We start from the raw sequence: 27175 nt of genomic DNA, 5'->3' as shown, positions 1-27175 counted from the left end.
GACCCCAGGGCATGAATGAGCCAGAGTAGAAAAAGACCAGGGCTGGTGTGGCCGGAGGAGATTACATCTGCCTGGCCAGAGAGAAGACAGGGGCCAGGCTTAAGATTTGGATGTTCTTCTTTTCTAAGAGTACTGAGAAGTCTGTGCAGTTGCCCTGAGGATGCCCTCGGAGTAGAAAGCCTCTTATGCCTTTAAGCCTGTGCAGAGGGCACGGACAAGGCTGGCCCTCATTTACCATCATCCCCTGAGAGGACAGGGCAAGGCTGCTTCCACAGCCACCTCTGCAGGCAGAGGAGTGTGGTTCTTAGTCAGTGGGAGGACAGAGAACCTGGACAAGATGCTCCCTCCGTTGCCTTCTAGTTGGAGGAGCCTGTGGTGGTTTCTGTGGTTTTTATATCTCTATTTACTTACCTCTGACTCATCTATTTCCAGAAATAATCTTGACAAGTTTCCAGTAACAAAGCACATCAAGACCAAAACCATTAGCATACTATCAAGAAAAAAAAAGCAAATTATAAAGAAAAATATCTATGGTTTTAAAAACCCATACTGAGGGAAGTAGCAGCAGCATTGTATATAACTTAATTATGAGCTTCCCAGCAGCCCAAGTAAAGAGGGTATGTAGTTCCAGTGCCCAGTAGAAGGAAGCATATCAGCTCATTAGTTCCAATATTAGCCCTATAACTGCTTCTACACTTAAGTGATCATAGGCTGGTCCATCAGACATTGTGAGAAGGAAGGTAACATAGGCAGTGGCCAACAAAGTCAATTGTGTTGGGTCATGTGGATTCACAGACTTGACACAGAGACCTTCACCAACAGTAGGGATTCCTCTCAGGCAGAAAGTTCAGTGGATTCCACTGTGTTCCTACTGCTATATCTTCACCTTTTTTGGCCGTGCCCGTGGCATGAAGAAGTTCTGAGACCTGGGATTGAACTGATACCACAGTAGTGATCTGAGCCACAGCAGTGATGATGCTGGGTCCTTAACCACTAGGCCACCAGGGAACTCCAGATCTCCTATTTTTATCTTCCTTGAACATCCCCGCAATAAACACACAAATAGGAAAAACATCAGCCCACAAAGCCACTGCTGCTGGGCTCAAGGTAGCCTGGCCCAGAGAAGAGCCCTATCAGCTGGAATCCTACATATCTCATCCCGACCTGGGTGTAACTACAGGAGGAGCACAGCCCATGCTGGACAACTGGCTTTGGTGAAGATGGTGTCTGTTGCCCAAACCATGGTCAGAGGTGGGATCCATGGGGCACCTTGAAACCCCCATCTGGTCTCCTCTCTAGCCTCTGCATCCACCATCACCAGCTCTCCAGGGAGGGCAGAGGGGCAAGAGCTGGGGCAAGCGTTTGAAGTGTGTGGGGGGTGAAACATTAACACAGGTTTCTCCTGTTCTCCTCCCTTTCCTTCCAAGACCTACCTGAACTGCAGCTGTGTGAGTGGGGCATCGGCTTCAGCAAAGACGGGCCCGTGTCCCATCCCCTGCGCCCACTTCCTGCTCCCAGCCATCTTCCTGATCTCCTTCGTGGCCCTCATAGCCTGCGTCTCCCACAATCCACTCTATATGATGGTACTGCGGTGAGTGAGACTCTCCTTCCCCTGCTTTCCTCCTCGGCTCCCCCGCCTCTCCCAGCCCTCAGCATCCTTGGGCCATGAACGTGCAATGTTCTTGGGGTGATGCAGGAAGCTAAGACTGAGGCACCGGAGCAGAGCACTGCCTGTGCCAGGCCTGTGCGGAGCCCCTTGCTGTGGCCTCATTCCGTGTCACACGTCCCTGCCCCTCTATCCTGCACCTGCACAAGGAGGGCGGAGCTAATGTGACTGAGCTGCATGACCAAGCCAGGCTGCCTGGCTCCACGCTGCCAAGAGGCCTATAGATTCACTTATCTTTAAGTCCCAAGAGGAGGAGAATTCAGCTGGATACACAAAATTGAGGAAGGAACATGAGGAGAGTTCTCGAGACAGAATGAGGGCCACAGCAAGGATGCAAATAAGGAAAGCCAGTGTGCTTGGAGCCAGGTCAGAAGGGAAAGGTGAGTCAGGAGGGCAGAGATGTCCCACTACAGGGGCACTGAGGTGACACTGAGGTGCCCCTGAGGTTTGGACAGGGAATGAGCCTCCCTTCACCTCACTCTCTGCAAAAGAGAAAATCAGGTTTCAACCGAGTTCACATAACTCACCCCCTGCCTGCCTCCCTCCTGTCTTCACCTGCGTGCAAGCAGAGGGAAAAACACAGGATTTGGAAGCCCAGGGTCAGGGTCAAACGCCCAGCTCCACTGTGTACTGGCTGAAGGTCCTTGGGTGTTGCTGTCTTCACAGAGTCTCAGTTTCCTCTGAAAAGGGGTTAATGATACTGATGTTGAAGAACTGGTGTCAGGGGTATATGGTAAATTGCTTTGTAAATACAGGGTGCTTTGCATATTGGTTAATGATCCCTATTAACCAAATTATTATTAACAGCTAACTAGGTGCCCATGACCTATTTTCCCCAGAAGCCTAGGAGATGACGAAGGGTCTGGGATTTTATACATTTAAAGGTTAGCTTTGCCACCTACCAAGATCCTATGTCTGTTACTGTTTCACAAGGATGCTTACAGACTTCTGGGTCAAAGGCAAAGCACAGCAAGCAGTATGAGCCTCGTATTGCATCATTATCCTTGCCCACCAAGTCCTCCTGGGTGACATGGAGGGGCCCAGGTATATGTTTCACCTGCAGTGGGCGTAGGTCACAGCTGAGGAATGCTGAGCATGGGAGAGCCACTGCTTCTATAGACCAAGCCTGCTACTGGTCTAGAAGGTTTTTACCTCCTGTCTCAAGGTTGCTCGTTGCTACCACAACCCTGAGAGATAGCCCAAGACGCGAGCAGTCATAACCCTGCCTTCTCAGCATGTTCTGCAGAAATGTGTAGAGATGCTCAAAACTGACTGCCTTCCCAACACCATTGCCTCCCTCTCCTCTGCCACTTCCCATCCATGCCTTCCAACTACGTGTGCCTTCATCCAAGGCCCCCTGAGTGGAGTTCCCTGCTTGCACGCAGGTCAGCTGGGCCAGGGTGGACCCTGTAGTCCTGAGAAAGGTGTGAGAGTGGCCATGATGAAGAGAGGGAATAGGATAAGGAAATCTTCTAGGGAAATCTCTGAGCGCGAGGGAAGGGCATTCCTGTCACCTCCCAGAGGACTCCTGTCCAACCACGGGATGGGCGTCTCTAGAAAATCTCTCCCTTCCAAGGTTGGTCAGGGGCTGGCGTGAAAATGGAGAAGAGGCCCCAGTATCCCAAAAGGGTTTAAAGATAAATCCCACTGGGAGAGATGAAAGTATGGATGCTGTGTATTGTGGAGAAGGAGAGGCCTCAAGATGACTTTGTGAGTGAGCCAGGCCTTATTTGTATCAGTCCTGGCTCCCAAACAGGCATAGGCATACAGGCAGGGAGTGAAGGTTTGCTGAAAATGTGTCAGAAAAAGAGAGTGGTCAGAGAGGCAGCATTAATTCAGGGCCAAAGGGGCAGAGACCAGAAGGGGCTCAAGATCTCCATCAGAAGCCAAATCGGGGTTTCCCAGGTCCCAATTAGTTGAGAATCCAAGGGTCTGCCCAGGGATAAGGACCAAGACACAGAAGCATCTGTTAGGGATTAGACCCTTGAAGGATCTCTGGGCAACAAAGGAGCATCCGCTACATTGAGATCCAAGGCATTTTCCATGGGAGGGAATCCCAGTAGGTACCCCTCTACCCCTGTTCCATCCCTCAGATTAGCTGAAAGATGGTCGCTTTGTAGTTTGCTGGCAGAATTGTGGAAGAAAAACAAAAGGTGTGTGGAGACCTGGGGGTTGCTTCTGAGTTCCCTTCCTTACTGTCCCCTCAGCACACTCACTGGCACCCAGCCAGGAGCATGGGTGCCCAGGGCACGGGGAAGCCTGCTGCCCACCTCATGGCTCCCCACCTCATGAATGGCAGTATCTCTGCTCCACGCCCAGCTGTAAGGGCCTGGCAGTCCCTCCTCCAGACAGCCTCCCTCCTCCCTCTCTGAACTTCCTTCCTCAGCCAGGTCCCTTCCTCCTCTGGAAGGGAGAAGGGTGGAGGCAGGCCTGGCTGCATGATTTGCAGGACCCAGTGCAAAATGGAAATGCAAGGCTCCTGGTTTCAAAATCATTATGAATTTCAGGGTAGCCACAGCAGAGCCTTAAAGAAAAACACAAGGCTTTTCTGAGTGTGGGGCCCTGGCCACCTGGGTCATATGCCCAAGAAGCCAGCACCCACTAGAAGATTCTTTTAGTTGTATACCAGATCGGACAGCCCAGGGGCCCTAATCACACATTGCCTCAAGGCAGTCTTTTTTCTTTCTTTCTTTCTTTTTTTCCTTTTTTTTTCCCCCATATTTTTAGCACCACACCTGCAGCATATGGAGGTTCCCAGGCTAGGCGTTGAATCGGAGCTGTAGCTGCCAGTCACAGCCACAGCAACACTGGATCCAAGCTGCATCTGCAGCCTACACCACAGCTCAGGGCAACACCGGATCCTTAACCCACTAAGTGAGGCCAGAGATCAAACCCGCATGTTCATGGCTACTAGTTGGGTTCCTTACCGCTGAGCCATAATGGGAACTCCAGGGCTGTCTTCTATTGCTGGAAGATACCATGGGAGTTGGTCAGACCTGCTGCCGTAAACATGGCCTTCAGCATCCTCTCTGCCCCCAGACACTCTGCCCTCTACCTCTTGAAGGGGGCTCTGGGCAGCCCTGAAAATCCTAGAGACCAGTGCTTCTCAAACCTGCATGTGCGCAGAATTTCCTGGAGGGCTTCCCACAACACTGATCGCTGGGCCCCACCTCCAGAGTATGATTCTGTGTCTGAGGTGAGGCCTGAGACTGTGCATTTCTCGCAAGTTCCCAAGGGAAGCTGCTGCTCCTGGGCCAGCCGTCATGCCTTGAGAAGCACTGAGAGGAACAACAGGAGCACGGGGTCCCAGGTGAACCCGGTCAGGCCACACGAGGGCAAGTTCTGATGTGCCCTGAGGCTAGCTGCGGGAGAGAAGGGAAGTCCTCCTGCTGCTGATTTCCTGTTTGCCTTCTCAGTGTGGTGAACCAGGAGGAAAAGTCATTTGCCATCGGGGTACAGTTCTTGCTGATGCGTCTGCTGGGTAAGTGTCGGAGTGACCCCAGATGAGGGGGAACTGGAGGGCTGTGGGGTGCAGGGTGGTGACGGGGGAAGCCCTGTCTCATCTCTCTTGTAAAGAGAAGCTGCACGTCATCAACACAACCACAGACAGCAAACCCCGTATGGGTGGTTTCCCTGCCACTTGAGGTTAGGAAAGATTCTGTCTATGGCATTAATTCCAAACTGAATTATGTAAGAAAAAGGAAAAGTGGGCACAGCTTAGAATACCTAAGAGAACGCTGAAGGCAGGTATTTTTTTCATCTCTCTCTCCAAGAATTCACTGTAGGAACAAAACTTTGCATTCCTGTCCCAGCCAGAATAGCAGCGGAGCCCAGCCCTGGCTTCCCTTCCATTTTACAAAATCCACTCCTCCTGCCTCTAGTCAGCAAAGCGGGGCCCTCTGCCGGCAAACCCTGCTGTCAAGCAGCCCAGAGCCACGGAGGAAGGGACTGTGCACTGTGGTCAGAAGTGGCCTCAGGAGGGCAAGCAGCCTACGGGCAGCAGGGAACACCTGCCCTCCCCGGGCGCAGGGACATTGCAGGCCCTTTCCCAGACTGCTCACACTAGACTGTCCCTTCTGGACACCTCCAACCATTAGATGAAACACAGGACACTAATATGGAGACCCTTGCAGTGGCAGGTACATGAAGTAAAGGGACTGGTTCCAACAGAGGACAGATTTATTGAGGACCCGGGGGCACGCAGTGCAGCTGGGAATATGGTGACTGCAGTGGAAGGGCTTCAGTTGTGATCCAGCTGCGCTTTCTGACCTTAAATGCTGAAATCCCTGCAGAGCCCTCAGTGCGTTATCACCCAAGAGTCTGGGCTGCATTTCGCCCTATGGCAGCTGCCATGGTCCTGTTGGGGTGTGGGGGTGATGTCTCTCCTGGGGCCTGCCGGGCTGGAGCCTCTGCGGGGCACTCCCGCAAAGATTGGGTGAGGCCTGGGATGATGAGGACCGAACCAGCTTTTTCAGTGGGGTTTCTCAGTCTCGGTCCCAGAAGCCCCCCTTCAGACCCTGCTCCTCTGGCCTATGTTATAAGCACAGAGGACACAGGGTGCTGGGGTTACCCCACCCTGGTGACAGAGGCACGGTCGTCATCACAGTGCCATTCCTTTTATAACATATCATTTGTAACTTGCTGTGAAACCTCCCCTGGGAAGGAAGCCTCACATTCCGCCCAGCCCAACAGCAGCCAGGATGGACTCTGGAAAGCCCTGCCCTGTTTCTTCCAACCACTGTGAAAACAGCTCCTCTCTTGTGGCTTAAAGCACCTGCTCCTTTGTTTTTTTCATCTGAGTTCAGACCACTCAATGTGGGGCCGCAGATAGAAAACCCAGGCTGGAGGGATCCATTCATCACCTGAGAATGCAAGTCTACCCTGGGTAGAAAAAAAAAGGACATGGAAAATTTTAAACCACCCACTAGGACTGGGTTTGTCTGGACTTCATTTCTATTCAGGGAACATCTTTCAGGAAGGTCAGTCCTTGTGACCAGTTTCCATCCCCCGCTCACCTGGACATTCGGGAGTGAGCTGGTCTGAATAGAGAGGCAGGTTCTTGAAGATTTCCGCTTCTGGGCAGAGCTACAAGAAAATTGCCTCTTTCTTCCCTCCAGAAGCAGCTTAAGGGCCCTAAACAGACACTGGAAGGCTGTTCTCAGTGGTTCTGAGAACGGAGTGGTCTGGCCTGGGTGTGGATCTGTCCAAGCCCCTCCCCAGTCCAGCAACTGCCTAGAACTGTAGCTAAGGATACGGGGCAGGTCCACATAGTCAGCAGTCATAGGGCAGGACCCCTGCTGGACCATTTCTCGCCACTCAGCTGCCAGGAAGATCAAGGGGCTTGGGGCAGAGGCTCTGAACAGCCAGGGTGTTGGGGATGTTGTCTAAGCCAACAGGGAAGCTTGGTGTCGTGGAAGAACATGAGATTTGAACCTCTGAAAACGAGGGTTCAGAGTCCAGCCCTGACCCTTCTTGCTATGCAATGGTGAGCCAGCCAAGCCCACCTTCCTCCCCATTAAAATGAGGGCACCCACCCACCTCTGGGTGGCTGTGAGGGCGTGAAGAATTGGTGTCCTAGAGAGCTTCCAGGCCACCTCATGGAGCCCAGCACATCTCCACTTGAGGCCAGTCCCAAGTGTGGGAACTGTGTTATCTGTCCAAGCTGGCACGAGGTGACATCGTGACTCACTCTGCCCTGAAAGGATGGCTCGGCTTCCTGTTCTCTTCTAAGCCTCTAGTGAAAGGGTAATTCAGGCTCCAAGGAAGGCTCTTCTGCTTCCCCTGGTTCCGGGGGCGGGGCAAAAGCTGTTCTCATGTGTGTGGGCCGCACAGGGGCGCTGGGGAGCTCTGCTCCCCACCCTGTCGGGCACCTCTGCGGGCAGCTCCACGTGATCTGAGCTCTCTGAACTCTCTTCCTACTGATGCCAGCCTGGCTGCCATCTCCAGCCCTCTACGGCCTCACCATCGACTACTCCTGCATCCGGTGGAGCTCCCAGTGCTCGGGGAGGCGGGGGGCCTGTGCTTACTACGACAATGACGCTCTCCGAGACAGGTGAGGGCCCGCACAACAGCCAGGCCCCAGGCCCCAGCAGAGGGTGGTCATCTGCTCCAGTGGCAACTGTGGGGCTGTCAGGACTTGCAGGGGGAGGACCCGGGGGTGCAGCCATGGGCAGGGAGCGGGGCCACCAGTGACAGGCACATTGGGGCTCATAGAGAACCATCCAGGTAACAAGACCCAGCGGATGCTCTGACGTGGCTCCCATCTGTGGTCCCTGCTGGCCCTTGGGAGGGACAGCAGCAGAAAGAAGTTTGTCGGAGGGAGAGGCAGAAGCCATGGAACAGTGATGCTAGGGCAGCCTCCCCCTGCTTGGAAAGGGGTGGCCCATCGCGGCTCCTGGCAGAGGCCAAGGCCGGATGGGTCGGAGCCCAGCTGCAGTGCTACTGAATTCTGTACCCATCCAGCCTCATCCCACAGACGGAAACAGTTGGGGGAGGGGGCTGGAGGGAGCTGGAAACAGTGTGGGAGTGACATAGAGGGCTGGGGGAGGGGTGTGAGGAGGTTCCCTCTCCTTCTGGCCATGCTGTGTGGGCAGGACCCTCCAGGAAGCTGTGCTGCAGTGTGTGGGCCTCTCAGGGCGGGAGGTGGCACCCGGATAGGGAGGAGGAGCACTGGATGGGGAGTCTCAGGTCTGTTCCTGCCTACTCCCTCGGAGGTGTATAGTCCAGTGGATAAAAGGAATAAGGAAGTGGTCCCCACCCGGGGGGCCTGAGTGGTAAAGACACATGGCCTGGGCCACTGTGATGATGATGTGGGACACAGGCCACAGAGCCACTACACCCCTCACAGGTCCTGTCCTCCGCCCCACAGGTACCTGGGCCTGCAGGTGGGCTACAAGGCTCTGGGCACGCTGCTGCTCCTCTTCACCAGCTGGCGGGTGAAGAAGAACAAGGAGTACAATGTGCAGGAGAAGGCCGCCGGCCTCATCTGACCCTCGACTCAGCCACCACCCGGCCCCGAGAGCAGACCTGCTCCCACACCCGCCCATATTACTAATGTTAACACGGCATCTCCTTTTTGTTTCTTAAGTAGGAAGAAAAGCCCATCACCATTTGCCTCCCTGTCCCCTCCTCCCAGAGCCCTCCACAGACCCTTAGGGCCGGGTGGGTACAGAGCTGGAGGGTGGGATCTTCCCTGGCACATTGGGAGGGGCCCCCACAGGCCCAGGCTCATCTGGCACAGTGGGGACGCTCACGGAGGCAGCCCCTGTCCCCGAGCCCTCAGGGAGTAGTTTTCTAACTGAGGAGACCTTGGGTATCTGCCAGAGGAGAAGGGAGGGGGCTAGGGACAGAGAGCCTGGTTGCAGCCCCCTACACATCTGGGCTCGGCCCCCTCTGCGCCTCCTCTGAGCCCAGGAGGGTCTGGCTCCCTTCCCCTCCGATCCTCACTTCCTGCCCCAAGAGGCCACTTTGGGAAGTATGGCCAGCTGGTCCCCTCTCCATCACCCACACTCAGGCACCAGAGCTGGGACCAGTCCCCAGGGATGGACCGTCCCAACGCTGTTCACATGAACTCTAGACCCTTCTGGACACGGGTCTGCGCACGTTCATCTCTGTCTTTCCAGGGGCACATCTCAAACGGAGAAGGCCGTGCGGTGGTGAGGACCTGAGGCAGGCTGTGATTCCCAGCCCCCGCTTTCACCCCACAGCACGAGGGCCAGACGCCTCACCTCTCAGGGGTGGGAAGACCTCCCTTCCTGCTGCAGACACACACACACACACACACACACACACACACACACACCCCTCCACGGGCGCAGATGAGGTGGCACACACACACACACACACACACACACACCCCTCCACGGGCGCAGATGAGGTGGCTTCACACAGGCTTCCCGTCTCGCCTTTAGCCTGAACATCGCAGTGTAAAGAAGCAGTCGGGGATGTCAGCAAGACCAGTGAAGAAGCCTAGGGAATGTCCAAATCCACCAAGCCGCGCAGCCACCTGCAGCCCAGCAAGCAGAAGCTTGAGAGGTTGACGTTCCTGTTTCAAATAGACTTGAGTTCATCCACATTTTCTCAACCTCTTCTCACCATCTCCGGGGAGGTGGGCGCCTCTCCTGGGCTGGGGCTGAGAGGTGCTGCTGCTGTGCGGTGGAGGTTCAAAGACAGAAGCCAACAAAGGAGGCCTTTATCCACAAATATCTTATTTTTTGGAGACCGACTTTGTGCAAGGCAGCACTGGGGCATGGTTTTCCCCGAGCTCGCCTACCCCCGCTCCATCCACAGTAAGGACCTCTCCCAGAGTGGGGCCTGCTGGACAGTGCAAGGGATGCACAGCAAGAACCCGGACACTGTCAACGGGACCTTGACCGTCCACGCCCTACCAGACTGAGCCTGCTCCTGGCCTTTGCCAGACAAAGAGCTGACTTGCCATGTCCTCTGGAGCAGCTGAGCGCTGGCCGTGGTCACATATGGATCTCTTGAGTGCTGCTCCCTTTGGTAGACCCTTCCAGAAACCACCTCCAGAAAGGCCCCACTGCCACGAGACCAAAGTCTTTGTGAAAGCCACTGTTACAGACAGCCTGATTCCAAAGCCACTGGTTCTGTGTCCTTGGATCTCACTCAGGAAGGATGGCTCCATGCAACCTCAGGGGCAAGTTTCAGCCTTTAAAATGGTCCTGCTTAGAAAATGATTTCCTGCAACTAACCCTGGTCCTTCTTGCTGCAATTTAACCGAATTCTGAAGGCACTGTCTTCAGCTGAGCTCATGAACAATGAATGTCAACCTTCAGATTATGGAAGATGGTTGCCCTCCTAAACCTTTATTCTATTATGATATTGCTATTAATATATTATAATTTTGCTATCGATGTAACTTGGTCATGAATGTGTGTTGTCATGTATATCTGTCAGAGAGCAGGCAGAACCTGGGCCTTCAGGGCAGAGGAGGTGGCCTTGCCCCAACCTTTGGGGGCCCATGGCCATGGGGATGGCAGGTGATGCCACTCTCAACCCACCTTCCTGGTACAGGGCAGGCAGCAGGTACCTGTTATCCCTTCAGTGAAGCTCTACAGGTAACTATCAAGGTCCTATAGTGCTGGGCTCTCAGGAGGCCTGATCCCTGCCCTTGAGGTTTTGCTTTTGTGTTTTGTGTTTCTTTGCCACATGCATGGCAGGTGGAGGTTCCTGGGCCAGGGATCGAACCTGAGCCATAACACTGACGATGCTATATCCTTAACCACTAGACCACCAGGGGACTCCCCTTGAGTTTATCTGCAGAAGTGGGATTGGACACAAATAAGTCCATAACCCAGAACAGAACTAATGCCAAAATCATTACTGATCCCTTGGTCACAGCTGGTACTGCTGCTCCCACAGCAAACCTGACAGCAGGGATGATAATGGTGTCACCTTCATTTCACTTCTGGAGCAAAGCTGGACAAGCTGCCTTGAGTGTTAGACTCTCATAAATGCACATTCCCAACCCTCTCCACCCAGCCCCAGAGACAGTTTAAATGGGGATGGGGGAGGCCAGGAGTGGCATTTTTAACTGGCCCCTCGTGCAGGGCTGATGTGGATGGGTGTCAAACCCTGTGTGGTGGGTCCTCAGAGCTATGGGGCACCCACTGGTGCTTAGACCACTGAGAAGCAGACACTCAATAGGTTTCTGGTCAGTTTAAATGTGAGTGGAAGAGAACAAAGTGAATGAGATGTCCTGGGTGGCCGCAGTCAGGGGCTAGTGGGCATGGCAGGTGATGCAAGAGCCTACATTTATACTAGATCCTTACTGGTCCTGGGATGGACTTCTACCTCTGCAAGCTTGAGAGTGCAAAACATGAAACAGTCATTCCTTTACATCCGTTGTGTCTGACCTCAAGCCTCCTGCTGTGGGCTGGATGGAAATGCAACAGCAGCCAGCCTTGGGTCTGGCTCCCAGAGCCACCTGCAGGCCCTTGGGTCCTGCCATTGTGGGTCTTGGGTCCCTTCCCAGTCCGAGGCACCCTGACAGCCCTGCCTCGCCCTTGAGCCTGGAAATCCTGCAGAAGCCAGATCCCAGGACTAGAGCCACCTCCTGAGCTCCACCCAGTCCTAGGAAGCCCACCCCTCTGCTCCACTTCCTCTCTCAGTCCTTCAAGGGTGGAACAAAAAAGCCAGGAAAGGAAGGGTCTGCGGGAACCTTTATAATCCCATCCTTCCTTGAAGCTTCTTGGCACAGGAGTAGGGAAATGCAGTGAGCATTCAACACCATAGCTCCACAAAGTATCCTTTGAGCCAGCGCCCTCTGGGCTGAGCTTTCCCATAGCCCCGTGCTGGAGGCCAGACCAATCTCAGGCCCCATTTGAAAATGAGGAATCTGACCTCAAGGACGTAACCATTATGGTCAACTTTATGCAAATAACAACTGGCCAGCCCTCTCTGTCTGCTCCACCTCCCCTTCTGAGTCATTCTGAAATTGGGGGAGGCCCCTCTGTTCCCACAGAAGTTCACTGACGCAAGGAAGGGAGGCGGGGGAATCTACCAAGGGGAGTGGAGGTGGAGAGAACCAGGTAATATTTCTATTCAAATAACAAGAACATTACAACTGTTCATGTACCAGGGCTGGGTCAGCCCCATAGCAGCAGGAGTTAAAGGAGAGTCATGGAGAAAAGGGACAAAGAGGAAAAGGCGTTCAGCAGAAAAGGCCCTGAGTGAGAGAGCGGCACACAGACAGCCCTTCAAGGAGACACCCCCACCTGCTGACGGGTTAGCAGAGTCTCGCTCAGGAAGCAAAGCCAAATGGTGATTTTCTTCAATGGCTTTCAAAGATGGAGAGATATAGTTCATCTGAGACTGACTCCAGACAGTATCAAATTGATATGAAAATATTATATCACAGATTCCCAGAGAAATTGGCAGGGGCTGTGTGTGTGTGTGTGTGTGTGTGTGTGAGAGAGAGAGAGAGAGAAAGAGACAGAGCCAAAGAGGAAAAAACAAACAAAAACCCCTGTGAATCCAAGAGAGACATACCTCCTTTTACAACCATAGGAAATAAATACCTGGGAGAAATGTTTTTCTCCTGCCAACAGCACAGAATTCATCATAACCTTTCATCAGAGATTAAATATGTAAACAGGTCCTGGGCAAGCCCTTGGCAAACCGTAAGTGAGAGAAAGTTTTTCTCCCAAGACACACCCTGCCCATTTATCCACTCTCTACCCCCCTCCCTACCCCTGCAGTGTTGTTACCATGCTACGCAGGGGTCACTGCAGCTTGCTGAAGTCCCTGCGCCACCCCTGGGGCACCTGCTACAGCTTGATGACAACAACAATACCTAGAATATGCGCAGATCTTTGCAGCTCACAAAGCCATCCATTCATTTAACAAACTCTTTTAACTGGAAGCTCAGTCAGGACAGGCATGGCTGTGCTATGGTAACAAACCTCACCAGTCTGTCACATGACACAGCAGGAGTTTGTGTCTTGCTCACCTAAAGTCCACTGTGGGTCTGGGTGACTCTCTGGGGCAGTGACCTCCAAGGGGTGGCTCCATCCATCCATGTCATGATGGGCAAGGCAGGCCCAGGGAGTCCTTGAAGGCCATGCACTGATAAGCAAACGTTTTGGTCCAGAGGTAACATGCTTCCCCTCTGCTCCCAGCCCACTGGCCAGAACTAGTCGGTGTCCCTGCCGTACGGCCACAGGGATGGGGAAAGAGAAAACGTCTGTGACTTCAGAAGAGGCAGAAAACCAAAAGGGACAAGCTCAAGCCTCCTCCACCACCAGGGAGAACCTGGATGGACATAGATGTTCATCAGACACTTAAGCCAACATTGTCAGGCAGAGGAGGGGGGAGGAGCCAGGAGACGTTCTCCAAAGGAGGCAGCATCAATGCTGGGTCCCCGGAGCTGAGGAGATGATTTCCAGGCAAGGCTGAGCAGCCTGTCTGCAGTTTGCAGAGGAACAGGGAGGTGAGGGGAAGGCTGGCTCAGAGGAAGCAGAGATGGAGTAGTGGCAGAGGACACGCAGGTTCTCCTGAGATGGGAGGGACTTGCTGGTGCAAAGGGTCTTGTGGTGGAGCCAAAGAGAAGGGCCTGGAGGAGGCGGTGAGGCTGAGCCGATCCCCAGGGGAGGAATCTCACCCACAGCTTCCACCAGCCCTAAGGAAGCCAATACAACCAGTCTTACCCTCCAGATGGAGAACAGGAGGCCCCTCCCAGCTGTCATTCATTTACGTATTCACTTTGTATCTGATGACACATAAATGATGCTTACTCTTCAAGGACACATAATTAGGAGCGAGATTAAGACCTTAACGAAGTCCAAACACTGCGTGGTCATTCAGCAGAGAGGTCAGAGAAGGGGCTTGATCCATCCTCATGGAGTGGACTAGATTTCAAGGTACCCCAAAAGGTGCAGGAGAAGACATTCCAGGCAGAGGTCAGGAAGTGGGAAAATCTGTGCCAGTCCTGAGAACTCACTGGACACAGGTGGCATCAAGGAGAGCAGAGAGAATCTCTGGAGAGGCGGTCAGGTCTGGGCTTAGAGGTTCCTGGAGGCTCTGGAGGGTGGACTTACAGCAGGCTGTGATGGATGGAGCCAGCCTGGTGCTAGCTCCTAGGTCAGTGCCTGTGCCCACCTCTTTCCATCCAGGCCTGGAGGAGAGCCTCAGAACCCCAGCCAACCCATCCCAGGAAGGTCCTCCTAGCTCGGGTCCCCACCTGGACTCTGTCTGCCCTGGGAAGGGGCTTCTGGATGGGCCCTGCCATCTCTCCGGGAGTGGTCCTCTTTGTACCTCCAGCCCACACGGCCCACCCAACACATCACAGGGAGCCCCCACCTCTGGTGTTTGTTGGAACCTCCTATTTGCAGCCTCCCCCTTGACCAGAGCTCCATGAAGGCCCCTGCACAGGGTGAGGTGGAAGCCACTCTATTCCCTCCCTCCCCTCTCGCCTCCTCTCTCTCCCCATCTGTGCCCTGAAACCCCAGGCCTGGGGCTGGGAGTCAGAAAGGCTGAGTCTTGGGGCAGAATGAGGCAGCTGGTTTAAAGGAGCATCCATTCAGGCTCCCAGTGTGTTGCTCACGTCATGGTCCATCAGTATGCCTTAGCCCAGGCATCCCCTTCTACAGACACCAAATCCAAAAACGTGACCTCAGAGATCCCAGACGGGGCCCAACATTTGTTTAAGCTTTGGGCTTCTTTACACCTCACCACAGAGCTTACATAAGAGGAACCAGTGCGTCCAGATGAGACCAAAGCTCTCCCTTGCGTCCCCACTGAGAAAGACCGAGGCAGGTTTCACGCTTATCTCGTCTCGCTTCTTGACCCCAGCCACCTCTCCGTGCACAGCCAGATTCCAGAAGGATTCCTGCAGCCCAGCGTTTCTACAGCTCAGGTGTGTCGAGCACCTAACCATTGCCCTAAGAGCATCACGTGCGTTTGCACCTTTAATCGTCACCACAGCCCAGTGAGATGCAATTATCATGCCATGTCCTTATGAGGAACTTGAGGAGCGGACCGTGGTCAGGGCCTTTTTTTCTCTTTCCACCGAAGGCGGCAGTGGGCAGGCGCTGGGGTTTGCAGAGCCGCCCTCGCTGGGGCCACCGGAGCCAGGCAGAGAGGCAGATGGCCACTAGAGGGCGTCGCTCGCTGCGCTGGAGCCCTCCGGTGAGACGCTGGGGACACCACGCCCCGCCCGTCCGAGAGACATGGGGGTACCAGCCCTGCGTCCTGACTGAGCGTCAGGCCCAGGGGCGCCGGGTTACTTGGCTCTGCGCGCCTCCAGCAGGCCAGCGTCCCCTCCCCGGCACCCCCGGGGCCAGCCGGGCTCCTCTTGCCCACCCCGCTCCCAGCGTGCATCCCCGATGGCCATTCGGGAGCCCCGGGAGTCTGATCCCGCTGGCGCCTGCCCGTGGTCCCCCGCCCCGCGTGGTCTTGAGATTTCCTTCTCGCGCACCGCAGTAAAGCAACGTTTAGTCTGTTTATCTGTATTTTCAGAACCAAGGTGTCATAAACACATTAAAGAAAGAGGAAAGTAGAGAAAAGCTACCAGAAAGCACCGAGAGGGCCCGTGAGCACAGATACAGCTTCTTCCACCTTGTGGGCAGGGCGGGCACCCTAGCCCGCTGTGTGGGGTCACACTCTCCCCACATCACCGTTGCCTGGGAACCACCTTTCTGTGGCGTTCAGGTAAGCTCCCGTCCCCCCTCCCTCAGGTTCCTGGAGTACCTCTTGGGGGCTTTGCTTTGAGACAGGAGCTGGCATCAGAGAGAAACCTATGTCTGTATCAGGGCCCTTGTCCATCTTGGGGAGTGTCCAGTTGCCCATCCTGTAGCAGACTTGGGCCTCAGGAAAGAGCTGGGCACCAGGCTTGTGCCTGAACAAGACACACAGAACCTCTCCCCCCCATGGAATTGACAACTTGGGAAGGAAGACAGACATAACCAAGAAGGCACACAAACTGGATGGTTGTGATTGGCCAGTAATCAATTACAAGTTCAATAGTACCAGGGAGAAGGGCAAGCAGACAAGACAGAGGCCTGAGTAGGCATGCAGGGGGAGAAGAGGGTATGTGGTGGTATCACAAAGATGACAGAGGCCAGTTCTCCAGTGAGTGGGGATCAGGCATAGAGGAGGTGAAGTCCAGCTGAATCTTGAAGGATAGGAGTAAGTTTGTTGAATGGGTGGCCTTAGAATAAAGGTGTTCTGGGCAGAGGGAAGAGCAGTAAAGAGTCAGAGGTAACAAAGCTTGAGATGTGCTTGCCTGGAGGACAGGGGCTGGGTAGCACAGTTATAAGTGGCTGGAAGCAGAGTGTAGCGGAAGGCAGCCTTTATTGGAGGAGAGTTCTGTGTATACCTCCTTCAGTGGCTGAATGCTGCCTGTGGGTAATGGGAAGCCACTTTTTAAGAGGCAAGATGCAAGCAGATTTCTAGGTTTAAAGGCTGCTGGGCTGCATGTACACTTGGTTAAGGGACCCTGGCTGGCAAAGGCAGGTTTTTAGGAAGGAGGCCTCCTTCTTGTCTTTGTGACTGCTGGGGGCAGTGGTGCTGGAGAAGGTCAGAACTGAGATGCTGCAGTGAGGCAGGGCAGGGGGAAGGACCAATGGGCAGCAGAAGCCTCCCAGGTACCCACAGGCTCACCAGGGCCAGCTGAGCTGCCCAGAGTGCTGAGGATTAGCATGAGAGCTGCCAGGGCTTGTCCCTGCACCGAAATGTGCCTTGTTATAAAGCAGATGTTGGGAAATGGCTGTCTCTGGGCTCCACACATGGGCTCTAATTGGCCCACATGACATTTGCGCTTTTATTTTTAAATTTTTTTTAATTTTTATTTTTACTGCTGCTCCTATGGCATATGCAATTTCCCCAGCTAGGGACTGAACAGGAGCTGCAGTTACAAGCCTACAGCCACAGCCACGCCAGTTCCGAGCTTAATATGTCACCTACGCCTCTGCTTGTGGCAACACTGGATCCTTAACCCACTGAGCAAGGCCAGGCATCGAACCCTCATCCTCACAGATGCTATGTTGGGTTCTTAGCCTGCTAAGCCACAACAGGTACTCTGACATTTGTGTTTTTAAATTAGCTGCAAATATTGGGACAGTTTGAATCTTGAATTTTTTCTTGAACAAGCCAGCATTCGAGCCCCACCAAAAGGGACTGGAGCTGAGTAGAGCCCACCCTTTCAAGTGGTCCCTTTAATCTTAGGGTTGTTGTGGTCCCCAAATCACCTGTTTAGCCCCTGTGGGTGTTTAAATTTTCAGACATAGCCAGAGTCTTAAAGAGTCAATCTAAAACACTAGAAATTCAGGTAACTGTTGGAAAGGACCAGTCCAGGACTGGGGCCAGGAGAAGTGAAAGGCTGTGTTTGAGAAATAACCACCAGGTGGGTGAGTGCCAGGCGGAAGCTGTGAGGGATGGTGGTGACTGCAGGTGGCGTCCTGGGCCCTCTGGGGAAGGAAGTCCGAACTGAACTCCCAGCTCTCTCCCCAAACCGCCTTTCGCTGACTTTCCCATCTCACTTAATGGCACTCCAGCCTTCTAGCGATTTAGACCAAAAACTTGGAGATAATAGAAAATAATATATTTTTTAAAAATCAACTTTATTAACATATAATTTGCATACCACAAAAAGCATTAATTTTAAGCCTACTGACAGTTCCGTGAGTTTTGACCAGTGCATACAAGCATGCAACCACTGTTTTAATCCAGATGTGGGAATGTTTCCATGACCAGCAGAAAAGCTTTTGACACCTCTGTGCAGTCAATACTACCCTGACCTCCCTAGCCCATCCCCCCTCCTCATGCCAACCATCACTAATATGCTTTATTTCCACAGATAACTTGACCTGTTCTAGAATTTCATATAAATGGGATCACACCATACATACTCTTCTGTGTCAGGCTTCTTTGGCTTAGCATAATATTTCTGAGATTCATTCGTGTGGTTGTGAATACATAATAGTTCATTCCTTTTTATTGCTGGTTAATATTCTGCTGGATGAGTAGACTGTGATTTGTTCATTCACCTGGGCATTTAGGTTGTTTACAATTTTGTTTCCTGCTATGAACATTTGTGCACACACCTTTTTATGGATCTATGTTTTCATTTCTCTTGGGGAAAAAACCTAGGAGTAAAAATTGCTAGATCAAAGGAGATGTGTATGTGTAACTGCAAAAGAAAATGCCTGTTTCCAACGTTGAAATGGAAGTGGAAGACCCCAGTAATTATGTCCTATGTAGGGTACAAGTAGCACTAACCATAAAAAAGATGGATAAATTGAACTACAAGAAAATTAATACTTCTTTTCATCAAAGGTATCATTAAAATAATGAAACAGCAGCCACAGAGAACAGAAAGAGATTTCCAGCATGTATTGATAAAACACTTGTATCCAGAATCTGTACATAAAACTCCTATGCGTGTAAACAAGAAAAAGATGCACCGACAGAGAAAGGGGCAAAGGACTTGAACATATACTTCCCAAAAGAGGATATCCAAATGGCCAATAAATATATTAAGATGTACTTAATATCATTAGTCATTCAGGAAATAAAAATTCGAACTACAACATAATTCTACTACATCTCCACCAGAATGGCCAAAGTTAAAAAGCCTCATGAGGAGTTCCCATTGTGGCACAGTGGTTAACGAATCCGACTAGGAACCATGAGGTTGCAGGGTTGACCCCTGGCCTTGCTCAGTGGGTTAACGATCCGGCGTTGCCGTGAGCTGTGGCGTAGGTCGCAGACGCAGCTCGGATCCGGAGTTGCTGTAGCTCTGGCACAGGCTGGTGGCTACAGCTCTGATTCGACCCCAAGCCTGGGAACCTCCATGTGCCACAGGAAACGGCCCTGGAAAAGGCAAACAAACAAACAAACAAACAAAAGCCTGATGATACTAAGTGTTGACAAGAATAAAAACATGTTGCTGGCGGGAGTATAAATTGCTGTAATAATTTTGAGAGCATTTTGGCATTTCCTTCTGAAGCTGAACACATGCATATCATCTGACCCAGAATACTCGCTCCTAGGCATTTACCCGCAGAAACACTGCCTGTGTGCAATAGACATGGGCAAGATGTTTCATAACAATGTCGCTTATAATAGCCCCATATGGAAACCACACCATACACATACACAAGCACACACCTCCATATACAATACATACACGACAAATGTAGTAATCACAGCATCACGGATGAAGTGGAACACTAAAGAATTTACACTCAAAGATTCCAGAATCAGGCAAACGAAACTGCCCTGATATAAGTCAATAAAGTGGTTAGGTTTGGGAAGAAAGGAAGGCTTAGTAACTGGGAAGGGCAGGAAGAAGACAGCTGTGATTGTAACAATGTTCTACTTCTTGAACTCCTGAGGGTTCATTGTTTAGTGATAATTCCTTCAGCCCTAGTATTGTGCTTCTAGGTATTACAGTTCACAGGATAAAGTGCCAAAATGGCCTGCATGCGTCTCTGTTGGGCACCATTGTAACTGCACTATTGCCCCAGGGATGAAACACAATCATCCTTAATGCAAAACTCGCACCTAAGATTTGATTTTCCAAAGGTTTATTAAAGTAGGGGTTTTAAGTAAATTCTCATTTTATTTATTTATTTATTGCTATTTTAGGGCCACATCCACGGCATGTGGAGGTTCCAAGGCGAGGGGTCCAATCAGAGCTGTAGCCACCAGCCTATGCCACAGCCACAGCAATTGGGATCCAAGCCGCATCTGCGACTTGCACCACAGCTCACAGCAATGCCGGATCCTCAACCTACTGAGCAAGGCCAGGGATCGAAACCATGTCCTCATGGATCCTAGTTAGGTTCGTTAACCGCTAAGCCAAAAAAGGAACTCCAAGTTTTGAGTAAATTTTAGATTAAAATCAACGCTCATGGTTTCAGGAGTTCCCACTGTGGCACAATAAGGTGGGTGGCATTTTTGCAGTACCTGGTCACAGGTTCAATCCCTGGCCCGGCACAGTGGTTAAATGATCATCAGGTGTTGCTGTAAGTCGCAACTGCGGCTCAGATCTGATCCCTGCCCCAGGAACTCCATGTGCCGCAGGGTGGCCAAAAGAAAAAAAAATTCATGGTTTTATTGTATGATAACATGTTACTATCTTTTTAAATAGATGGTCCTTGTATTGAAAGTATTTCCAGTTGTAAAGGATTTTCACCAGTTTACCTTTATATTTATGATTTTTAAAAAATGAGGGCCAGGAGTTCCCATTGTGGCTCAGTGGTTAACGAACCTGACTAGCATCCATGAGGATGAGGGTTCCGTCCCTGGCCTTGCTCAGTGGGTTAAGGATCCAGCATTGCCATGAGCTGTGGTGTGGGTCGCAGACATGGCTCAGATCCCACATTGCTGTGGCTGTGGTGTAGGCCAGTGGCTACAGTTTCGATTCAGCCCCTAGCCTGGGAACCTCCATGTGCTGTGGTACGGCCCTAAAAAGACAAAAAGTAAAAAAATAAAAATAAAAATGAAGACCGATTTTATCATGTTACAAGGGACCACCTGCCCTGCCACTTACTTTAGACAGAGATGGCTTCAAGCCAAAAGTCTGACTTTTTTAACTTAATAAAGGAAAGAAGTGACTTTTTTATTCCTCGCTTTCTCAGTCTGCACTGTCTGATAGGGAAGAAAACATATTATGTGAGAAAAATAGGATTATCACTTTTAACATTCAGCATAAATTATAATAAATTTTAATCTTTATTCTTCAAAATTCATCTGGAACTTAAGATGTTCTCCTTAATAGCTCTTTACCCCCAAATATCTGCATATATTTGTTCTCTCCTGTCAGAGCACAATATTTACTTGTCAAATGGGAGCTTCATTATTAATACATAGTTTAATTCTATACTCACAAGATAAAATTTCAAGAAAAAACTTTTTTTTTTATAAAGTCCAGTCCTCTCTCCATGAATTTTCTTAACTCATTTAGTATGCTTACACACATTTTAGAATTTAAAAATCACACTCTGTGATTGCTGACGGGCAGTCCTCAGGGGCACGGAAAGGGCAGAGGGACGGAACAAAATGTTCACCAACCGTCTGGTTGTCAAGGCAATGAGTCAGGAATCTATAAATCCCTGTATTGTCTATCTGGGTACCTCTGAATCTTATGCCACGTCTTTGGATGGATAACCTCATGTGAGCCTGATTCACCCGTGCTGTGAGAGGATCTGCAGAGACACACCCTCTTCTCCCCTCCCGCCTCACTGCGGGAGTCCGTGGGGAACACCGTTCACAATTTAAAAAGGAACAGAGGAGTTCCTGTTGTGACTTAGCGGGTTAAGACCTGACAGTGTTCGTGAGGATGCGGGTTCTATTCCTGGCCTCGCTCAGTGGGTTAAGGCTCCGGCATCACCACAAGCTGTAGCATGTGTCGCAGATGGAGCTTAGATCCAGTGTTGCTGTGGCTGTGGTGTAGGCTGGCAGCTGCAGCTCCAATTGGACCCCTAGCCTGGGAACCTCCATATGCCACAGGTGTGGCCCTAAAAAAAAAAAAGCAACAGAGTTATAACCCTGTAACGGAGCTATACCACTAAGTTTCCCTTGTCTTGGTTCTGCTGACACCCATTTTGCGAAATTAAGGGCTCTGCTCTTAGCCCCTTTCCCCACCTTTCAGGAGCACTGCGTCTCCCTGAAATCCTGTTTCAGACCCATAGCACCACCTTGGGCTGAGCCTCAGTTCCTTTTTCTGTGTCAGCAAAATGTGCACAATCATGGGGATGTCTCTGAAGAGCCAGTGAGGTAGCGTGTCCCAAGCTAGCTGATGCTGTGTTGTATCCTCATTGTCACATGCATTAAAAAAGTTTCGAAGCTACTCTATTTACAAAAATACTTTTAACAATGAAATGGATATTGATTTTATCAAAGCCAAGCTAATAATAGTGTAACAATACGCATCATTTTAAGGATTACATTATTTTGAACAACTATGCTGAAAAATTAACATGATAAAATTCTTGGTCGTCATATTATTAAAAAATACAATATATACGTTGAAAATATGATTGCTTAAAACTTGAAAGTGGAAGTAAACTCATTTGGACAAAGTCAGAGTTTAACATAATCTTAAAGGGGGGTGGGGGTGGGGAAGCTCTGACCCACGTGAAATCTTTCAGGTTAACAAAAGAAAAAGGAATCTGAGTGCAGCCAAGGGGCGCTAGGAGGCCCTCTCAACCTACACATGCTGCCAGGACTTCATCAAGTTTGGGGATGTCCTGGGGTGCAAAGCAGAGGGCACACAACCAGAGAGGGGTGACGCATCCTAACACTCACACAGCAAGTGCCGCCTTTAGGTTCTGGCTCATATACTGTAGGCCCCATTGTTTCAATGTAAATGAACACCCCAGGGGGTGGGGGGGGGCAGTTAGGAAAAGGAAAGAGACTCGTGTGGTCAGAACTGACTCCTGCGAAAACAAGCCCATAGAGCCACCAACTGTGGGTGAAGGAGGCCCCTTTTGACGGATGAAGAAATTGAGACTCATAGCAGGAGGGTCAAATGAAGCTGCTTACCACGACAGACTTCTCAGGTTCAAATCAGGTGCTGGCACTGGCATGGACTAGCTCTGTGGTTGTGGACCTGGGGTCTCAGTTTCCTTATCTATCAAATAGAGGATATAAAAACACAGGAGTTTCAATTGTGGCTCAGCGGGCTAAGAACCCAGCTACTATCCATGAGATGTGGATTCAATCCCAGGCCTTGCTCAGTGGGTTAAGGATCTGGCATTGATGTGAGCTGTAGCACAGGTCACAGACATGGCTCAGATCCGGTGTTGCTGTGGCTGTGGCATAGGCCAGCAGCTGCAGTTCAGACTGGACCCCTAGCCCAGGAACTTCCATATGCTGCAGGTGCAGCCATTAAGAAAGAAAGAAAGAAAGAAAGATTGATTTTTTTTTTGTCTTTTTGCTATTTCTTGGGCCGCTCCCGCGGCATACGGGAGGTCCCAGGCTAGGGATCGAATCGGAGCTGTAGCCACCGGCCTACGCCAGAGCCACAGCAACTCGGGATCCGAGCCGCGTCTGCAACCTACACCACAGCTCACGGCAACGCCGGATCGTTAATCCACTGAGCAAGGGCAAGGACCGAACCCGCAACCTCATGGTTCCCAGTCGGATTCGTTAACCACTGCGCCACGACGGGAACTCCGGAAGATTGATTTGAAACTTCATAGTTTGAACTCTGAAGCCAGACTGCCTAGACTTAATTAATATAATCCACTGTATAATTTTGCTTATTACTTACCGTCTGGTTTTGGGGTTTTGTTTTTGTTTTTGTTGGAGGGTTTTTGGCCGTGTTCATGGCATGTGGAGGTTCCCAGGCCAGGGACCAAAACCAAGCCACAGCAATGACAACACTGGATCCCTAACCACTAGGCCACCAGGAGACTCCTTTTTACTTACATTCTGAATGCCTCAGTTAACTCATCTGTAAAATGGTTTGGGAAAGTTTTAATAATGAGGAAACTGTAAAAACAAACAAACAAAAAAACCCGAAAAACTTCTGCCTTCCTGTCCTCATGCAGGATCCCAAACAGCAAACCCTCAACAAGCACTCAGACCACCTGCGTGGGCGAATTCTCTAAGGCTTCATCCTCTAGCTGCAGAGAGACCTCAGGAAGAGAGGTCGGTGGGTGCCAGGGGAGCATTAAGGGGAGCCTGGCCTCTGCCTTGGTCTGGGGCAGTGATGGAAACCTCCCAGGTTGGGGCTTCACGATTCAGATCAGAGTAAATCCACACGTTCACAGCTTTCAGATGGAAGCCTTAATTTATACAGTGTGAGAAGAGGAAAACTTTGCTAGCTCTTTCTCAGTTGTACAATTTGTGGGAGGCTAAATGGTGGCCCCAAACATATATCCTTGCCCTGATCCCCAGAACCTGTTACTTTTTATAGCAAAGACTTTTCAGTTGTAATTAAGGATCTTCACATGGGGAGATTATCCCAGGTCACCTGGGTGGACCCTAAGGCAATCACTTGTCCTTCTAAGAGAGAGGAAGGGGAACTTCATACCTAGAAGAGGAGAAGGCAATGGACCACGGAGGCAGGAACCAGACTGCAGCGGCCAGGAGACGAGGGATGCTGGCAGCCACCGAAGGCTAGAAGAGGCAAGGAATGGATTCTCCCTACAGCCTCCAGAGGGAGCGCTCTTAATTTCAGCCCAGTGATCCTATTTCAGCCTCTAGAATTGTCAGGATAAATTTCTCTTGTTTTCTATCGGTTAGAACAAATTCTGACCAAATTTGTGGTCATTTGTTACAGTAGCCAAAGGAAGCTAGTATACCACACCTCAGCCAGAATGCTAAACTCTTAAAGAAAACTTCCTCTTGACAAAGTGTCTAAAATTTTGGTTTTCAGGTAGGCATTTCTTTTCTATATACAACTTAACACTTGTAAAGCATAATCAGCCTCCTCTCAGCTGTGGGCTGGTAGGGGATTTGCTGTGTGCACAGCACCCACCACCCCATGAAGCCCTATGCCTGGGATCTGGGCGTCCTGTCCCACCATGCCCTGCGACTTCACGATTGTCACGGAAGAGATTCTATGTTTTATTTTAAAGTCACTATGCATAAATATTCTTAGAAAAGAAAGCTTACCATTACATTTCTTATTCCCTGGAGACTACTTAGTTTACAGGCTCTCAGATTAATTATAACAAGGTCAGAGGGGACACAGTCAAGAATTGCTTGTCAAAGGGTTGTGAGCAAATTCATTTTCCTACCACAAATATAGTCTGCAAAAAATTTATAATGAGCATCTTAATAATAACACTTTTCTCTAACAAACTTACAAAATAAAACAAGCATAGCAGTTTGGATGTCTTGAGATTAAGGGTTACATTCCAAAGAGAATTAACAGTAAGCCTAGAGTTAAACTTAGGAGTTCAGCGGAAATGAATCTGACTAGCTAGCATCCATGAGGATGCAGATTTGATCCCTGGCCTCGCTCAGTGGGTTAAAGATCTGGCATTGCTGTGAACTGTGGTGAGGGTTGCAGACGCAGCTCAAATACCATGTTGTAGTGGCTGTGGCATAGGCCAACAGCTTCAGTTCCAATTCAACCTCTAGCCTGGGAATCTCCATATGCTAAGGATGGGGCCCTAGAAAAATGCCCCCCCCCCAAAAAAAGAGATGGTACAGAACATTCCTACAAATAAACTACTTAAGGTAATGATGACAAGATTTGAATAAGGAGAGAAATAATTTAAAAATGTTTTCTCTTTTATATGAAGGAAAACCAGTTTGAGTTTTGTAAAAAGAATGCATATTTATAAATTATTCAAGCACTGTGTAGAGGTTAAAAAATTCAAATGCCACTGCTCATAAATAATTAGTATTTACAGTAGGATGGTATCATTCTAGACATCTTTTCATGCACGTATTCCAGAAAAGCTAACTAGATATATTGAAATATTTTATCATTTCTCAGCCTTTTGGCTAAGAACAAGTGTAGATATACTGAAATATTTTAATAAATATGTGATTGTTTTTATACATCATTCAAAATATTATTGTACTTCAATTCATTTGTAGTTAAAACCTGAAAAAGAAATCAAAGGAACATGAAAGAATTATAAAATTTCAAATAAATGTGTATTCACCTCAAGTGAGTTTTTCTGCAAAAGATCTTTCTATAATCACAGAAAGAGATTTGGAAGATTTCTATAATTACAAAAAGAGATTTTCTTTGGAAAAAGAAATCAAAGGAACATGAAAGAATTATAAAATTTCAAATAAATGTGTATTCACCTCAAGTGAGTTTTTCTGCAAAAGATCTTTCTATAATCACAGAAAGAGATTTGGAATCTCCATTCCATTGAGATGAGAGTAATGGTTTTTATATTCCATACTTCAATGTAGGCATTATTATTTGACTCCCTGATATGAAAGCTGAGGTCATCAGATCCAGAGGCTTCCTTTCCCCTCTCTCACATCATCGTATATTGTGTTATTAATATTTTTACATACACAGCATTATATTATAATTTGTATTTATACTACAATAGTATTTATAACTATAACTTGTAAAATGTGTTGTATTATCTCATCTCATAGTTAAATGTTTCCAAGTCTTTTTTTCCTTTTTTTGGCTGTGCCATGGCATGCAGAAGTTTCCAGGCCAGGGATCGAACCTGAGCTACAGCCGTAACAATGCCAAATCCTGAAACCACTAGGTCACCAGGGAACTCATCCAGCTCTTGACACAGCTCCTCCACTCCTGAATTCTTCATTTTGAATTATAGAAATGTAACTTCAAGTAAGACCTTTACCTCTCTCTGATAACATGTATTTTCTTGAATGTTTTTATTCTCAAAAGTGCTTGTTTTCAACAATATTTCTCTTTAAACTTTTCACTCTAACTTGTAAATTATTTTTTCATGAATATTTAAAAATTTCCCAAAGCTTAGAGAGAAATTAAAAGATTTTACCCGATGTCAAATAGCCAGGATACAAAGTCAAGATGCAAACACAGGCCTAATTTCAAAGCTCATCCTGTTGTCATCTTTCCATTATCTACTGCCCTCAACCACTTACATATCATTCATTATCCACTGCTCCCACTTATGTACCCTGTCTCTATCCATCTGCTACCCTCGTCCCTCCATCAAACATCCATCTACCTATTTCTTCATCACTGCCTGCACACACATATGATGCAAACTTACGTGCATATATATGTAGCCATTTTTCTATCCAGACATTCCCCCTATTCCATCTGTCAGTCCACCCACCATCCTTCCAGCCACCTATCTATCCACTTAACCACATTCATTTGCTCCAACACCCATCTGTCTACAGGGATCCATACATAGATACATTCACTCCCCCAGACATTCATCTATTCATCTATTCACTCACAAAGCCACCCATTCAAAAATTTGTCCATTCCAGCTCCCATGGATCCTTATATTCTTTCTATTAATTCATCTGTTCATTCAATCAGTTTTTCAGTTTATCCAGTCACTGATAACTCTGAAACTCAGACCTTCCATAGAATGGGAAGAGCTCTCCTCCTAA

At 49.7% G+C, this 27175-nt stretch overlaps 1 protein-coding gene across 1 annotated transcript in view; it reads left to right on the top strand.

Moving 5' to 3' along the window:
• Positions 1-9458, top strand: part of SLCO2A1 (solute carrier organic anion transporter family member 2A1) — an 81998-nt gene extending 72540 nt beyond the window's left edge. The window contains exons 11-14 of the mRNA XM_047782840.1: positions 1428-1591; positions 5083-5147; positions 7595-7718; positions 8535-9458. Coding sequence (XP_047638796.1) covers positions 1428-1591; positions 5083-5147; positions 7595-7718; positions 8535-8655 — 474 coding nt within the window. The 3' untranslated portion in view covers positions 8656-9458. The remainder of the gene's footprint in view (positions 1-1427; positions 1592-5082; positions 5148-7594; positions 7719-8534) is intronic.
• Positions 9459-27175: the final 17717 nt, after the last annotated feature.

The sequence above is a fragment of the Phacochoerus africanus genome, chromosome 1 (genome assembly GCF_016906955.1).
Source record: "Phacochoerus africanus isolate WHEZ1 chromosome 1, ROS_Pafr_v1, whole genome shotgun sequence".
NCBI classification, from domain to species: domain Eukaryota; kingdom Metazoa; phylum Chordata; class Mammalia; order Artiodactyla; family Suidae; genus Phacochoerus; species Phacochoerus africanus.
Note: the sequence above shows the minus strand (reverse complement) of the source record. Positions and strands in the feature narration are given on the sequence as shown.